Source organism: Haliaeetus albicilla, chromosome 24 (genome assembly GCF_947461875.1).
Source record: "Haliaeetus albicilla chromosome 24, bHalAlb1.1, whole genome shotgun sequence".
Classification (NCBI taxonomy): Eukaryota; Metazoa; Chordata; class Aves; order Accipitriformes; family Accipitridae; genus Haliaeetus; species Haliaeetus albicilla.
This window is the reverse complement of record NC_091506.1, coordinates 10,996,850-11,012,438: the sequence shown is the minus strand read 5'-3', so window position 1 is coordinate 11,012,438 and position 15,589 is coordinate 10,996,850. Positions and strand designations below refer to the sequence as shown.

General features: G+C 54.4%; 1 protein-coding gene across 2 annotated transcripts; it reads left to right on the top strand.

Moving 5' to 3' along the window:
* Window positions 1-2,999: 2,999 nt before the first annotated feature.
* On the top strand, window positions 3,000-15,158 carry IMPDH2 (inosine monophosphate dehydrogenase 2). Of its 2 annotated transcripts, XM_069812047.1 has the most exons (15): window positions 3,000-3,163; window positions 3,265-3,313; window positions 3,406-3,507; window positions 3,843-3,917; window positions 4,359-4,565; window positions 6,756-6,843; window positions 7,463-7,662; window positions 8,749-8,839; window positions 9,583-9,678; window positions 11,078-11,149; window positions 13,369-13,512; window positions 13,733-13,877; window positions 13,963-14,106; window positions 14,493-14,576; window positions 14,898-15,158. In XM_069812047.1, exons 1-15 carry the CDS (start codon window positions 3,066-3,068, stop codon window positions 14,917-14,919), a joined length of 1,617 nt encoding a protein of 538 aa, XP_069668148.1. In that variant the 5' UTR covers window positions 3,000-3,065; the 3' UTR covers window positions 14,920-15,158. The 2 variants fall into 2 exon arrangements, with proteins under 2 accessions (XP_069668148.1, XP_069668149.1); XM_069812048.1 differs by lacking the exon at window positions 11,078-11,149.
* The last annotated feature ends 431 nt before the right edge of the window (window positions 15,159-15,589 follow it).

The following is a 15,589-nucleotide window of genomic DNA, read 5'->3' as shown; positions in this document are numbered from 1 at the left end:
GCAGGGTCCAGTTGCAGCCCAGAGCCTCGCTTGATAATGAGTGTGCAGCCTATATGCAAAATACGTCTTGTCTCTGTCCCTCCCGTGTTGATCCTGGTCTAAACAGCACATGTGATTGGCATCCTGCAAAGTGACCTTCAGAACTCTCCAGTAGCTTTGCCCCGTGAGTAACTCACACTACAAATCATTTTAAAGAGATGCACTCAACTATTTTTTTAATTTAATTTTACTCTTATATTCTCTGCTCTTTGTAATCTGCTTGGAAATAAAATGTTTTTCCCTGCAGCCTTTGTTGTAGTCTGTTTGAGAACCATTAAACTTTGTCTGGTGTTTCTATTGGAACAGAAGCCAACTTGCCTGTTTACTGCTGTGCCTGTGCTCTAGCGTAACAGCTGAGATCGGTGTGTGCCTCCCAGATAGGCTTAGCAAACCTTTGTTAGCGCTGGCCTTATTTAAAATAAAGGGTAGAGAGACCTGTTAAACTGATCTTGGTCTGGCACAATGCCTCCTGTTCTGCTGATCCTGTGACAGGCAACGCTGACTCAAGAGTGTGTGTCCTTGGCAGGCAGTGTTTTCCTCTGGAAGGCTGTGTTTCTGAACCCTGCCTCTGGGAATCTCGGTGCCTTTACTGATGACTGCTTTTGGTGGTGTGAGCCTAGATGCTTTATTTACTGCAAAGGACAGTGCTTTTCTTACAGCTCCTTAGCCCAGGCAAACTGTAAACAATGGGAAACCGGTGTCTGGATAGGTGAAATCAACTCTTAGCTGAGAGTCACCCCAGGAATTACGTAAAGAAGTAGGAACCAGGGTGAAATGCAATCTTTTACAGCAGAGACTGTCAGGGAAGAATTGAAACCCTGTGAAGTTCAGAGTGTAGCATAACAACAAGCACTGTTAACGTGGCTGTAGGAAGATGGTGTTGATGTTGCCATTCACAGTAGTAGTAATAGGATTAGCTACCACTCTCTTGGCTTAAAGTTTTAAGTGGCATTGCAGATCCTTGTCACTGCCTCTTCACTATGCAAGGGTTGCCTTTCCTTAGTTACGTGAGGGCCCTTAGAAGCCACACATACCCTTCCTCACAGCAAAGTGAATGTTCCTGTGCTGAGGTATGTGCCTTCCTTTCCTGCTACAAACAAAAACACCATCTGGTGGGAAACAACTATAACTTAGAAACTGCAGCCTCTATTCTGTGCAGATTACTGCTGCTGAGACCAAACAAGCCACCCAAGAGTCCTGCTTCTACCCGTAGCATGGTTCACTCATTTGGGGTTTTTCCCCCTCCCTGCGTAAAAGTCAACGTCAGCATCTACCAAAGCCTAGCTTAACTGGTCTCTCTCTAAACTTTGTGCTGTCTTTTGGAGAACCTTACTCAGACCAAAACACGTTCATCCAAACTACAGGACTGAACCAGACCAGCGAACCTCACAGCATACAAGGGTTGCTGGCTTCCAAGTATTTTGGGAGACCTGAACAGACATCTCTGTTCACACTTCCTGAGTCCTATAGCTGGGTAACATGAGTAACACATTTTCTTAAAGCTACTTGCTGATCTTTGGACGAGGATTTAATCTACTGCAGTAAGACAGTTGGAGGTGCAGGAGTACCATTCTTTAGTTCCCCAAACTTGTTAGTGTTAAATAGTGGGTTGCAAGAGCAGGGCGAGAAGGTGCTTGGTTGTCCCATTTCCCTGGTACTCTGAGGCTACATCTGGTATATCACAACAAACAAACCAGCCATCAGAGAAGGTTGTTCTGTAGCCCATAGTACAGGAACTTTTCCTGACACCCAAATGGATCTGCGGGGCGGGAAACATCTTCATCCTGGAAACAGCTGAACGCTGGTTCCTGCAACTCTCCTCTAAGGCAGATGTGCATCTGTGCCCCTTCCTCTCCTGCAGGCACAGTCCTCCCTACTCCTGCTATCGCTCTTCTCTGAAATCCTCCCTCCAGCCGCCCGCCCTCTGTGGCACAGGCAGGAAGGTGCTACGCTGAGACCCCCTAGTCTGCAGCAGAGCGCAGCCATCCTCTTCACAGCGTTTGTGTGTACGGCCTGGCCTGGTGCCTTTGGGAAGAGGGGGCTCGCGTGAGGCTAACGCCTGGCTGGGATCACCTCAGGTCCACCCCTGCGGGACTGCTGCCTCGGTGAGATTCCCTCTCCCCTTTGCACCTTTCGTTCCCCCTCTCATTGCTAGACTGTTGCCTCACTCCGGCCTCTTGACTTCCATCCTTCTTGCAGATCGCTTCTGACTTACAGTTGGATTCTGCTGGTGTGTTCCAGCTCAGCCCCCACCACAGATCTGACAGGCACGTGCTCCTGTCTTCTGAAGCTGCTGGATTTAGAGCTGAACCCAGTGCCTGACCCACTGGGCCTCACGGGCAGCGTCTTCCAGTGCAGGTCATCCACGGCTCGCCTTTTTTAGGTTGTTTTCTGGGCGCGTGTCACACCGTACAGGTCATGCTTGCGTAGGCAAAGCCGGGCCGTGTCACACCGGGCTCTACTGGGCCGTACCCGGAGTCCAGCTCTCTGCTTAGTGCCTCCTTCCTATACGTCGAACTAGCCGCTTGGCTTGAACGAAAAAAGGCCCGTTGCGGCTCGTGACGTCCCGGCACAGCCTTATTTCACCGGGCTGGCCGCTAACCGGTCCGGTGCCGCGAAGCCCCTTCTGTCGCGGGGCCCGCGGGCAGGAGAGGCCGAAAGCGGCTGCGACCCCCGGGCCCGCCGAGCCCGGTCCCCGGCGCGGGGGACAGCGACCGGCGGGGCAGCTCCGGGGCCGTTCCCGCACGCCCCGGCCTGGGCGGAGCGGGCCCGTCCCGGTCGGTGAGACCGGCGCGGCCGCGGGGGGGGGGGGGCGCCCGGCGACCTCGCGGGCGGGAGGGGGCGAGGGTGACGCCCGGCCCCTTCCGGCGGCCGCTCTGGGCCGCGCTCTCGCTGGGCGGGGGCCGCCTGAGCCCTCGCGGCCGCCGTCGGGGAGCGCGTGCGCTCGGGGGCGCGCGGGGCGGCGCGGCGCGGCGCGGCGCGGCGCGGCGGGCACGCGGCGGCGGCGGCGGCGGCGGGCCGGCGCCATGGCGGACTACCTCATCAGCGGCGGCACCGGCTACGTGCCCGACGACGGGCTGACGGCGCAGCAGCTCTTCAGCTGCGGCGATGGGCTCACCTACAAGTGAGTGGGACCGGGACCGGGACCGGGATCGGGATCGCGGCGCGGGGCCGGCCCGGTGCGGTCGCTGACGCGTCTCCCCCTCGTTACCCTCCCTCCCCCAGCGACTTCCTCATCCTCCCGGGGTACATCGACTTCACGGCGGACCAGGTGGTGAGTAGCCGGGGCGGGGGAGCGGCCCGGTGCCCGGTGCCGCCGCTCACCATCCCCCCTCCCCCCCCGCCCGCCGCCTTCCTCCCCGCCAGGACCTGACCTCGGCGCTGACCAAGAGGATCACCCTGAAAACCCCGCTGGTCTCCTCCCCCATGGACACGGTCACCGAGGCCGGCATGGCCATCGCCATGGCGGTGAGTGCGGCCCCGCGGGGCGGGCGCGGCCTGCCGCCGCCCCGGGCCGGTCCCCTCTGCCGCCGTTACCGGGATGGCGGGGCGCTGGCCCGGGGCGGGGGTGGAAATGCCGTGCGAGGCACAGACCTTTCTGCTCTGGGGTCACCTCGATGCTCCAGAGATCCCCCCCGAGGCGGCGGGCAGACACCCCGCTCGCCCGCCCCCGGCTCTGCCGCACCGGCTACCCCGAGGGCGGCCGGGCTGGTCCAGCTCTCCGTGCCCCGCTGCTGGATCTGCCCGGGGAAGGGCCGGGGGGGGGGTTTGGCAGCGACTTACGGCCGCCTTTGTGTTACCAGCTCACCGGGGGAATTGGGTTCATCCACCACAACTGCACCCCGGAGTTCCAGGCTAACGAAGTGCGGAAGGTGAAGGTGAGTGGCTGGAGCGGCTTCGTGGAGGTGGGCAGCGGGGTTTGGCCCTGCTGAAGGAGCTCTGAGAGGAGCTCACGGTTAAAGCGTGCCGATCTTGGCATTTCAGAACGGTAGCGCTGCCGTGGTTGCCCGCACGAACCTCTTGTTGCGTGTTAGGAGCTGTCCACGTGCAGGCTGGGATTTGAGAACTGCCAGGCCTCCTGGCCTGGGAACGTTCCCCATAATTTCAGGCAGGAGGTTAGCCTGGGAACTCTTGGGAATCTAATGCTACTTGGGTGAGCCTTGGTGCTGGTTTGGGAGTCATCCTGTCGGTGAGCACATGGCCAGGTTGGGTGTTTGCAGACCTTTGTGAGCGGCCACAGTAACCACAAGGCACATGTCCGGCTTCTGCTCGGTCTGGCTGTGCCGCTTAGCCTGGCTGCTGAATCTGCTTCTTTTCAGAAATACGAGCAAGGATTCATCACAGACCCCGTGGTGCTGAGCCCCAACGACCGAGTGCGAGATGTGTTTGAAGCTAAAGCTCGTCACGGATTCTGTGGGATTCCCATCACGGACAATGGGAAGATGGGGGGCAAGCTGGTTGGGATCATTTCATCTCGAGATATTGATTTCCTGAAAGAGTCGGAGCATGACTTGCCTCTTGGCGAGGTGAGAAGGGCGTGTCAGCGCCTGATGGATGCGAGCGTTGCGTTAGGAAGCAGCGTGGCTTGTGATAAGGAGAAGGGTGAGCGCGTGGCTGTGAGGATGCTGCACCAGCTGGAGGAAGCAGCTCCACGTTAGCTCTGTGGGTCCATCTTTAACTGTATTTCCAGGGGAGAGTGTCTTGTTCATTTATGTGCTCTCTGCGACTCCTGCAGTGCAGATACAGGAGAGTGGCCGTGCAGTTAGCGTTTGCATGACTGCTCCTGTGGGGTTATCTTTCAGTGTTGTGAAAGCCATCCTCTCTACAGCTGGTGCTCTTCCCTGGTTCAGTAATTAATTCCTGGTGTTCCTGGCTGCTGCTGTGGTCCCAGATAGCATGCTGGCACTGGCCAGGGCTGTAGCAGCTGTGCTGTGCCCAGCAAGCCCTCCAAGCACTGACCTTCCTTTTCTGGACTACCTTTCCCTGTGTGCCTCATCTAGGCTACTTGCTCTTTAAAATACCCCCTGAACTTGGAGACGGCAGTTTAGCCTTTATAATGCTACCCTGTGAAACTCCCCTCATACAGGAGAACGTTCTCTGTGATGCCTATGTTGATTCCTGTTAGTTCTGGCATTCCTGTTACACGAGCTGTGTAACCGTAGATCTGCGGCACTGTCAGGTTACACCACCGGTACCTCTTGTCCAGGCTCTGCTCTTCACTCATGACTATTTTTAGCTCTTGCTGACCAAACCTGGTATCACATGCTCATCCCTGTTTGGTTTGAAATCGCCTATAAATACCTGTAACAAGAATCTTAAACCAGGAGTAGGTTATAAAAGTGCACATGGCCCTTTGAAGCGATGCTGGTCCATTCAGAAGAACCAGATAAGAATCTCCTCTCATCCTTTATGTGTGGATCATTCAGCGCTGCAAAGTTGGAAGCTTGCTGCTGTTAGTGTTTGGTGCTTGCCTCTGTCACCAGGCAAGGCTAGGGAAATGAATGGTCTCCTAGATCTCTCCCTACTCGCTGTCCAGCAGTCGTCCTACTGAGCAATTCATTGCCATCCAGTTAAACACACAGGTCTCCTGTAGCTCGGGAAGCTCATGGATCCCACAGGCTTAGGGAGTGTGTCAGGGCATGTCCGTGATTCCTCAGGCTTTTCCTGAGATGTGAGTTCTGTCACAGAGAGGATTTTGCGTGGATGCAAGCAGGGTGAACCTCTTTCCTGATGCAAAATGTCTGTTCTGGTGGTATAAATAACTAAAATGTTCCCTCTTTTCTTTGTTGTGTGCAACTAATCTACTTTCCTTGAGGGTTAGAGAGTGTTCCCTTTTAGCTTTGCTGGGCCTTCTTGAGTAACCTTTTATGAGAACATCCCATGTGAACTTTGTGATCGCAGAATGCTGCGGGTGGGAAGGGACCTCGAGGTCTCTTGTCAAGCCTTCTGCTTGAGGCACGTTCAGCTGGACCAAGCTGCGTGGGGCTGTGTCTGTGTCTCCAAGGATGGAGGGATTTCGCTGCCTCTCTAGGCTGCTCTTCCAGTGTTTGACCACCGTTGCGGTGAAAGCTTTTTCCTGTATACCACATTAGATGTTCCCGTGTTCCAGTTTGTGTCCATTGCCGCTTGCTGTTCCACTATGTTTTGGTGCTTGTTTGTCAAGAGCGAGCGTGGGTGATCATGTTTGTTTGGATTGAAGCGACTCCTTTGCCCTATTGACCTTGCCAGCAGCAGCGGTGGGTTATTCTGAGCAGAGCCCTTCCAGAGCCTGTGTGCTGCGGCTTGTTGCCTGAAAACAAGCTTGGGGGTAGCGTTTCTGCCAGAACAGCATGGGACTCTGGAGGTGTCTCCAGCCCTTATTTGCCTGTGCTCTATTAAAGGGGAGGGCTGCTTGGGTGACATCCTAAACGAGGGTCATCCGAGAGTCGTCCCTTGTTTCTAGGTGCTCTCCCTCAGCTTGCTGAGGCCCTCTGCCATCTCCTGTTTTCACTACACCGATGGGTTTGGGGACTGATGGCTGCTACTTGCATGGGGACAGGCCATATGAGGCTGTTCCTGTGTGTTTCTGGAGGCGTGTTGCTGTGCTGTGGGCTTCTTTGTCTGTAGAGCACTCCCGCACGGCTGTTGCGGAGCATTTCACGTGGGCAGAGGAGTTCGGTATTTTCAGATCAGTGCGAAGGAGTTCTTGTGACTTTTTATCTTCTCCCTCCCACCAGATTATGACAAAGCGGGAGGATCTTGTTGTGGCCCCGGCTGGCGTAATGTTGAAAGAAGCGAATGAAATTCTGCAAAGGAGTAAAAAAGGTACCTGTGAATGTCTGCAAAGTGAGGGAGAGCCATGGAAGCGCTGGGCTGGGAGCAGTAGTGGGTGAATGTGGGCACGCGTCTGTCCGTGGGTGGAACGTGGGAGAGCTGCGTTCCAGCACGGTGAGAGGACAGTGAGGAGAGAGTGCCTGCAGCCCTCTGCCAGGGTACAGAGTTCACATGCGTTCATCTCAAATCTGTTTGAAGTTGAGGGATTCTTGGCAGCCCAGGAGCTGAAGAGCGCCTGGCTGTCCAGCCACACATCTTCAATTTTCTATTCTGGCCTTCACATTTTGGCACTCAGTTCAGCTCTGTTAGGGTTTGGTAGTTTGACTTTTAACACAGTGTCGTGATTCTAATTATTAAGAAAGATGCAGTTTTTCTATGGTCAGTGTGAAAATACTGAGTCCTTCTCTAGTCCTGCAAACTCCTTGCTCTGTTTACCGAAAAAGGACTGCTGACATCTGCAGCCAAGCAAGATTTGGTAACACACACCTCTTTGAGTCTCCACTTTGTACCAGTTGCTGCCTGCCTGATGCTCCTGGTCTGCCGCACTGCTCTGGGCTAATGTCTGTCTCCTGCAGAAATCTGCAGTGATGTTCTTTCTGTTGGTTTCAAGGCAAGCTGCCAATTGTTAATGAAGATGACGAGCTGGTGGCTATAATTGCCCGCACTGATCTCAAGAAGAACCGGGACTACCCTCTGGCTTCTAAGGATTCCAAGAAGCAGCTGCTCTGTGGTGCCGCTATTGGCACCCATGAAGATGACAAGTACCGGCTAGACCTCCTGGTGCAGGCTGGCGTGGATGCGGTAGTGCTGGTGAGCCACCCACAGGCATCACATTGGCCTGGGGGGTTTGGGTGGGCTGAGGATCTGGTCTGACTGAATCTCTCTGACAGTGGGGCAGCAGCATGGCACTTAACATCTTCGTTACAGGCCCTTTTGTGTTAGAATATGGCAGTTTGTTGACCTCAGTCCCATTTCGGTTGGAGTCCTCAAATAAGAGGGATTCCTCCTGCCTGGGAACTTACTGGCCTTGAGGGATTATGTGGGGTGCATCAAAGCCCTGAAGGCTAAGGAGAGAAACGTTGTCAGTTAATACAGAATCTTCTGCAAATGCTTATTGCAGTCTGCTGCCATCGTCTCTGATGTTCCTAGCTGTTTTTGAATATTTGGCTTCTTACAGTTTCCCTTCCATTTCTTTGGTGTTTGTTACTGTGTTATTCTCTTAACTGCCTGATGTTCAGGAATGATCAGTCCAGAGCTGCTTTGCTCGTCTCCCCTTCTGGCCTGTAAGCTTTCGGGCACAGCCATCACTGCCTGTATTTGCACATTGTTTTCTCATTGATTGTTAGCTTGTGAGTCCACCGTGCTCTGAGGGCATGGCTGAGCAGCGTTGCAGCTGGAAATATTTAACAGACACTGCGAGTTGGCTGGGTCACGGAGGTTGGCAGGGCCTGAGCACTCAGTGGTCAACATCTGGTATTTCAGCTGCTCTTCTGCGCAGCAGGGAGAGATGCATCTCCCTGCCAGCCCTGCTGGGTTTCACAAGGAATATCTACCATTTTACCTGTAGTTTGAGACAGGCCTGATGGTGTCCTGGTGGTAGAGCCAGACGGTTCTTACCTGCAGCCAGATGTGCTGCTTGTTGCCTACTGTAGAAGCCACAGGATTTAAACGTGAAGGATATTACTGAAGTCTTTACGATAAACTGCCTTGGACAGGGAAGGTACGTTCTTGTCTTGGCAGCAGCTTCTCCTCTGGTTCTGTGCTCAGTTTGAGGAGTCGTCTTGCCCACTTAGCAGAGACCCCAGTAAGCAGAGTGAAGATCTGAGGCTCTTCTGGAGCTGTATTTGTAATATTTTGCAGAAATTGTCATTGAAATTCGTTTTATTTCTGTTGCAGGATTCCTCTCAGGGGAACTCCATCTTCCAGATCAATATGATAAAATACATTAAGGAGAAATATCCTAACCTACAAGTTATTGGAGGAAATGGTAGGCATGTGTTGAAGACTGTTCTTGTCTTTAAATTACATTTGTTTCTTAGACATAGAGGGAGCTGCAGGGACGTGAATGAAACAGTCGTCTTGGTAAATGTCTGTGAACTTAAAATGGTTTCCTCTGGCTTGTGGAACAGAGCAAGACCACTCTGCAGACACAGGGCAGTACCCTGCCGCTGCCACAGCTGCAAATATTTTGAAACCTTTGTTTTGCAGCACAGTGTGCTACAGTCCTCTGTAGCCTGTTACACATTAGCTTCTTTTACACACCAGTTTAAAATTTTGGATGGTAATAATAATAATGAGTATTGCTCAGTGTGGAAACCTAATGGAAGTTTTCCCTGCCTCTTGACAGCAGAGTTCAGCAGTCCTTGTCTTTGCCTGGCTGGTGTGTTACTGGTGCTGCTGTTAGCCTGTGCTCTGCCCTCCCTACCTGGTGTGGCCTAGAGAGTGCTTGGCACCATGCGGTGACCTCTGCTACCTCAGCCTTTGGGTGTAAACGTGTTGCACAGTAGCCTAAAGGGCCACTGTCATCTCACCCACTGGGGACAGCTGGGACAGAAACTCATGGCTGCTTTTGCAGATGGGCCTGGTAGCAGTGGACAGCCAGGCCTGGCTCTGACGCAGGCTGGTGCCCTGGGTAGGGGATGTTCGCAGCCACGGGGGAAGCACCAGGGCAGAGCAGTGTCGCATGCAAATCTGCTTGTCTCTCTTCAAACCAGTTTCTGCTCCCCACAGTTGTGACTGCTGCTCAGGCCAAGAACCTCATTGACGCAGGGGTCGATGCCCTGAGAGTCGGGATGGGCAGTGGCTCCATCTGCATCACACAGGAAGGTGAGAGAGATCAGCCATCTCCTAAATAGGCTGAAGAGAGACATCTGTTTAATAGAGATTTCCCTGCTGAAAAGCAGCATAGGTGGGATGGACTTGTGCCATTGTAAGGGCAGTGTCCAACAGCAAGCTATCTTTTACCTGCTTCGTCTAGGACGTTCTCATCACCTGGGTCAAACCTTTGGGGTGGCAGCAGCAGCAAAGGCATTTCCCAGTACTGACCGAGACTGAGTAGAGCAGGTGTGGCACACGTGGCTTTGCCCGAGAGGAGCTGCAGGCTCGGTGTGGGATGGGGCTGGCGGGCAGCTCTGCAGGGAGAGGGTCTTGCTGGGTCCCCAGTGCTGACGGGTGAAGTGCACTGGGCTGTCTGTGCTCCCTTTCCCTCTGGCAGCAGTGTGCGTGATGCTTGAGTATTGGTCTGCTGGGCTCGATGCCTTCCTGCAATTTCCAGGCCAAAATGGGATTTCTGGCCGTTGTCTCTGCAGTTAGCTGGAGCTTGTGTGTGTGGGGCAGAGGCCGTGTCACCCTTAGCTGAAAGGTGGAGAGGGGTATCCGCAGGGCCTGGAGGAAGGCTTCCTTGAGGACAGGTTCAGTCCTGTTTTGAACCTGGCAGGTGAGGTGCAGAGAGGTGGTGCAAGGCGCTGTAGCTCACAAACACAGCCCCTCTCTGCTTTGCTCCTTGGTCCTTGCCACGGGAGGCAGCAAGAGGGTAGCTGATGGCTGAAGGCCCTGCATTAGCTCTGCTGATTCCAGCATGGAGCCTTCGAGCAGCCCTGGACCTAGGCTGTGTTCCTGCTTTGCCTGCCATGGGAGCGCTGGCTGTGGGGGGTTTCCCAGTCAGGGCAGTCTGTCTCGGGTGACCTTTCTAGGGAGGTTGTGGTGTCCTTGGGCTGATGCTTCCATGGCCCGAGCAGAACCAGGACACACGTATCGCCCTCTGGCTCTGAGGCAGAGGACCCACTGAGGCCTGCTCTGTTCTGCAGCAGGGTGAATGTCTCCAGAGGGTGCCTCCCCTGGCTACCGTGGGAGGTGGGGTTGGGTGCTGGTTTTGGGGAAGGAACAGAGCAGAGGCAGAATGTGGCACTTCACAGGAGATGTTGTTGCAAAACTCTTAACCACAGCTCCCCAGGTTTTTGTCCCTCTTAAGGCAAGAACTCTGGCCCTTTGGGTTAGGGGGGGGTCACCTCTGTGGACAGCTGCTGGGGTAGGGTGAGCATGTGCTGTGCACAGCTGGGCCCGGCTGGCTTGGATCTGGCCTCTGGTTTGGCTCAGGCTAGGAAGGGTTTGCAAGGTCAGCTCTGTCCCACACTGTATGCTCTGCCTAGTAGCAGGTCACTGCTGGGGTCCTTTGTTCTGCTGCTGTTCTTCTGTCTCTAAAATCTGTGTGTTTGTTTTTGTTTAGCTGCTCCAAAGATCCCTCCAGACCTAAAGTCCCACAGCCCCAAATGCCCTTCTACTGTCACGGGCACCTATAGTAAGTCACTTGCCCTGTTCCCAACCCTAATTACGTGTCTTGAAGCAGGACCCTGATTTGGCTGCACATGGCCCTACTGCTTGTTTGAGAATAATTTAGCTGTAGATGCACTTGGGGTTTTGTGGCTTTGGATACTGGTTTTGAATCTGAAATGGAAGCTGAGAAGCCTTTCTGAATTCCTAAAGCAGGGTCTGAACTGTCAAAGCTGAGGGCACTCAGGCCTGTCCAACCTCCACTCCAAAATCCAGTTAGGAGCCTGACTGGGCTTTCTGACTGCATCTTCTGGATCTCTAGCCGGGCATGCCCCTGCTGATCCAGTGCTGGGAGGTGATCACTGAGCAGTCAGTCTTTGATCCTGCTCTAAATCTGGCCCCAGTTGTGGGACAGTTATACACTGGCTAAGCTTCACTCGAAGCTACCTCCCCTGGGGTTACAGAGGGACTTAACTGCTTACAGCCGCCTTGGCAGCTGTGTACCAGAACCATGTCTTTCCCCACCGACACCTGTGGAGAGAAAGGGCTCTTCCCTTGCCCAGCACAGGGTGCAGCGTTGTCTGCTCTGTACTTCTCCAGTGCTACCAGATCAAGCAGTCACCTGAGGTGAGCCTTGGGTTTTGCCCTTTCTCCTAGTTTTGACGCACCTCAAAGGGAAAGAGGTTTTTGTTAAAGATCCCAGGTTTTCTCTAGCAGATGATCTTGTAGGGACACCCTTTGCAAGATACGCTAAAAAAGACAAACCCTCACCAGACCACTTGGCGTGTGTGTGCTCTGAACCCTGCTTTGGAAGCCTGCGCTCTGAAGCTGTGGCACTGGGCACTGGGACATTCGGAACGGTGCGATGTTCCCAGGGGCCCTGAGCCAAGCTGTTCCTTAAAGGGCTGGTCTCTCTGATTGCTCTTGTGAGGTTTCTGCAGGCCCTGCACTGTGTACAACACAATCACAGAGACTCTGGATTCTAGACCCTCCAAAATTGGGTGCTTCTCTCCACAGAGCTCTTCCCTTGCAGCATTTTGCAGCTGCAACGTGGCCTTTAGCAGTGCAGTACCAAGCGAGACCATCTCTTTAAGACTAATGGCATTCATGTTATAGCTGGCAGACTCTCCCTGGCTGGCTAAGCCCTAGCTTAACGCCAAGTTTTGTTCGATTAAAATCAGTTCTTTCATGATCTCAGCCTGGAGTCTGGCTTCCCTCTTTCAGCAGCTGCTGCTGAGCACTGGGAGAGGAGCAACTGCAGACTCCCGGCCTTGGCAAACCTCTGCCAGGGATGTACGCTGCCAGTGCTGCTGCCAGGCAGGCTAAACCACACCTGGAGTTCACGCTCCAAAGTACTAATCCTGCATGGCCATAATCTTACCCAGTGTATTGGACTAACAGTGACTGGAGAAAAGGCTTCCAGTTAATTGTGGGTAAGGGAAGTCTCCCTGAGAGAAGCTTATCTCAGTGTCCTTGCATGCCTGTGGCTGACAAATGCGTCGCCAGATGTGCCCTGTGCTGGTTTTCCCTCGCACAGTGGGAAGCCTCTTAACTGCTACCGACTGGGAAGAGCAGGTAAATCCAAAGCTAATAACTCCCTTCCCATGGGGCAGCTAAACTTGACCAAATCCTTGCTACATTGTGGGGCAGGAACATAAATTATTTCCTGTAAGCCATCAAATCACCCTGCCCATTTCCTTTTCCACTGCTGCATGTGTGTTTGTGTGTGTGCAGATATATATGTGTATATATATATATACACATATTATACATACCAGCTCTCTCCCAGCCAGCTGCCTTTCCATGCAAGAAGCACATCATACAGCTGCTGGGTATATGGAGAAGGGGTCTGGCACCACTAGGAGGGAGCAAGCGGTGGGACATGGCTCCAGTGATGCTCTGGAGAGGGGCTTTTGGAGTCTGCTCCCCTTCCTTCCCAAGCTCCCCACACGTCTGCTGTGCACCAGGATGGGCTGCGAGTCTCGGCTGATCCCAGGCATTTGGTCAAAGACCCCAGTCCCAAGGTCACCCACAGTTTCTGGAGTAGAGGGCCATGAGGATGTCCTAGCAGGCATCTCCTGGGCATCCGCTTCTCTTGCAACTCGGCCTAGGGAAGGAGCATCCAGGGATTTGTGCGTTCCCGAGTGCTGGAGCATGTGTGTGCTGGAAGCCTAAAAGGGCCTGCTGGGGAGGGAACGCACTGCTGCATAGGAGCTGACCATTTCTCTGTTCTCTCCCTGCCCGCAGTGCTGGCGTGCGGCCGCCCCCAGGCCACGGCGGTGTACAAGGTGTCTGAATATGCCAGGAGATTCGGTGTCCCTGTGATTGCAGATGGAGGGATCCAGACGGTTGGGCACATTGCAAAGGCCCTCGCACTTGGGGCCTCCACAGGTGAGTAGCGCATCGGGCAGCTGGGTCATGCACGTTCGTAGGGAGTCTCTTAGGAAGGGTTTCCATATGGCATTGGATTCCGGGCACGAGGGCATATACCTGCAGGTGGCTGGGGGCATGGCAGGGGTCCAGCATAGTGCTGTGCCCAGGGACCCTGAGGGTTTTGCGGTCACAGCCTTCCTGCTGCTGACATGCTGTTCTTGGTGCTCTCTTGTGCTAGTGATGATGGGCTCTCTCCTGGCTGCCACCACGGAGGCCCCAGGTGAGTACTTCTTCTCAGATGGAATTAGGCTGAAGAAATACCGTGGCATGGGCTCACTAGATGCCATGGACAAGAACTTGGGCAGCCAGAACCGGTATTTCAGGTAAGAGATGGGACTTTGGGGCAGCAGATCAAGCTTTTGGGGCATCTCTGCTTCATAAACTTCCTTGATTTGTGCTCTCATGCAGTGAGACAGACAAAATCAAAGTGGCCCAGGGGGTCTCTGGTGCAGTGCAGGACAAGGGTTCTATCCACAAGTTCATTCCGTACCTGATTGCTGGGATCCAGCATTCCTGCCAGGATATTGGTGCCAAGAGCCTTACCCAAGTCCGGTGAGTGCTTCCCCTCGCTTGTGCTCTGGTTAGGTCACAGTGCTGCCATTTGAGGTCCCTGGGCAAGCTGTACCCAAGCTGCAGTGTGTTCTGCGTGGCCTGACCTTGCTGTAGCTCTCTTCCCTCATCTCCAGTGCACACTGTGTCATAGATTTGCCAGCCCTAGGGATGCAGGAGCATGGTCTCTTGTGGCATATTCAGCTGGCTGGGCTTGAAATGTTGGGGTTACCTTACTCTGCCTGGCTCTTAGGAGCACAGCAAAGACCATTCTGGCTGCAGCTGGAGGAACCAGTGTCCCTTGTCCCAGCTGCTCCAGCTGAATGTGTGCCAGAGCACTGTCTTTCCTGGATGCTGGCTGGCTTGTGATGGGTGTCCTTCCCCCTCAGAGCCATGATGTACTCGGGAGAGCTGAAGTTTGAGAAGAGGACGACGTCTGCCCAGGTGGAAGGAGGGGTGCATGGCCTCCACTCGTAAGTGCTGCTGGCAGGACCTGTCTCCCCGGGATGGGTGTCACAGAGAGATAAGCGCAGCTGTCCGGTGCCTCAGCTGCCTTGCCACTGGCTTCGCATGCTGCTGGCTTCACCTGCCACTGTGCAGCTGGGCTGAGCCACAGCATGTTGTCTGGCGTGGGCCAGCACTCCTCTCGCAGCTGGGCATGAGCAGAGGAGCTGGTCCCTGCCAGTGTACCATGGGCTGGCAGGGCAGGAGCCATTCCTAACTGCGCCTTTGGTCCTTGCCCTCGGTGAGGTGGGTCGGTAAAAGGTCCCTCTGGTTTGCTGCTCCCTTCACAGGTATGAGAAGCGCCTCTTCTGAAGGAGGTCCGTCTGTGTCTGTCATCGTGCCACTCAGCCCTGCGCCACCCTGTGCGGGAGCTGCTCTTGCTGTAGAAGTGCCATTACTCTGTGGGCTGCCTGGAGCTCCCTGTGTCCCTTGGCTGCTTCATCACCACGTGAGAGGGCCCACCTGCCACCCAGAAGTAGTGATCCTGGGCTGGCACCTGGAGCCTTGCACGTGTTGGCCATGTTTTACAATAAAAGAGGAAAAGATGTGCAGTTGGTGTCAGCCCAGAGCCCTTCTTCCTTCTGTACTGCCCTTGTTCTACTTCCTTGGCTCTCTTCTTCGCTTCCTGCACCTTCTCAGGAGCAGCTGATGGCCCCAGAAGGGACATGGTGTGCGTGAGGGGGAATGGGGAGGGGACAGCCCCAAGACAGGGCTGAGTGGATAATGCAGTGCTGGGTGTTTAAAAAAAACCTTCATCAGCGCAGAAAACAAGTGGCTGCTGGGCAAGAAGGCAATACTGCTGGGAGCACATGCCCCAGCAGCTGCAGCCCCTTGGGCTGGTCGGTGTGGGTGGTACAGATCACTTGCCCAGGCTTCCTCTATAGTTTGTTTGCCAAAAGGTGTGTGGACAATGAACTTGGAATGGCACAGGATTATAAAGGAGCTGGCGGTTGCATTTCTGCACTCCTGACCAGTGCAAACC

What these genes read in the sequence shown, in the direction of transcription:
- IMPDH2 (XM_069812047.1), top strand. Translation starts at nt 3,066, where the DNA reads ATGGCGGACTACCTCATCAGCGGCGGCACCGGCTACGTGCCCGACGAC. An exon ending in ACGAAGTGCGGAAGGTGAAG is followed by an intron (nt 3,918 to 4,358) that starts GTGAGTGGCTGG and finishes GCTTCTTTTCAG; the next exon opens with AAATACGAGCAAGGATTCAT. An exon ending in GCGTGGATGCGGTAGTGCTG is followed by an intron (nt 7,663 to 8,748) that starts GTGAGCCACCCA and finishes TTTCTGTTGCAG; the next exon opens with GATTCCTCTCAGGGGAACTC.